Source organism: Eufriesea mexicana, unplaced genomic scaffold, assembly GCF_001483705.2.
Source record: "Eufriesea mexicana isolate 0111107269 unplaced genomic scaffold, ASM148370v2 scaffold8199, whole genome shotgun sequence".
NCBI lineage: Eukaryota > Metazoa > Arthropoda > Insecta > Hymenoptera > Apidae > Eufriesea > Eufriesea mexicana.
This window is the reverse complement of record NW_016915967.1, coordinates 282,149-283,039: the sequence shown is the minus strand read 5'-3', so window position 1 is coordinate 283,039 and position 891 is coordinate 282,149. Positions and strand designations below refer to the sequence as shown.

Sequence of the window (891 nt, the reverse complement as noted above, 5' to 3'; positions counted from 1 at the left end):
TGGCATTGGAAGAACCGTCCTCCCGTTTGCCTGACCCTTCACCTATTTTTCCACCGAAAGAAAGAGATTCATCTCTGCCATGACAAATACCCGTCACGGGAATTCCTTTAAAATTGAAAAGACATTACCTGGTACAGGGTACCGCGTAGAGCATGCACGTGTCTACAGATGTCCTGGATCGCGACGTCGGGCAGGTCCTTGTGGTTCTCCGATTTGCTCAAGAGAGGAGCGAAGACGTTGTCGACCATGGTGGCTAATTGATCGACGACCCGGGAAGACAGGTCTCCCAAGATCAGCATGGCCGAGCAGGCTTCCTTCTCCTTTGGCAATGGCGTCTGCTGTACCTTCACGGCGTAAATACCTGGACAGTAATTCGGTAAAAGATCTTGGACCAGGCGTTTCGCGCAGTTTCCTTTGTCGTGCTCACCTTTGGTCCTCTGACACGGTATAGGGAACGAGCAGGAAGCCACCAACTGTGCGTTGGGCGTCAAAGCGACGAAGAGCGCAGCTGGCAGAGGATTATCAAGGAAATCCAGCACAGCGTTTCTGTATTCCTCCGTGAGCAGTAGCCTACCCCATTTCTCCGGCTTCAGTTTCAGCGACTTCTGCACGAAAGCACCTATGTAGTCCAATCGAAAATCCGTCGGTCCTTCGGGTGTGGCCATTTCTGCTCGCGCAAACAGCAAAGAGCCGGTCCGTCAACCAAAACGGTGTCAATTTTACAAAGAAACGTGGACTTTTTTCCCAGTTGAAGGAAGAAGAGGTTTCTCCCTCGTCGAGCGATCCCACGACTCTCGTGACAGGACCAGGCGGGGGTGGCACGATGCAGGCATATTTCAGGGGACGGAAAATATGTAAAAGGCTGGCGTGACCACGAAAGAGGGGCGGTGG

General features: G+C 52.6%; 1 protein-coding gene across 1 annotated transcript in view; it reads right to left on the bottom strand.

The window, feature by feature from the left end:
* The window catches only part of Dhc93AB (Dynein heavy chain at 93AB), a 16,714-nt gene extending 16,049 nt beyond the window's left edge, over positions 1-665 (bottom strand). The window contains 3 exon segments of the mRNA XM_017907509.1: positions 1-42; positions 129-361; positions 428-665. Of these exon segments, the coding sequence (XP_017762998.1) occupies positions 1-42; positions 129-361; positions 428-665 (513 nt within the window).
* Positions 666-891: the final 226 nt, after the last annotated feature.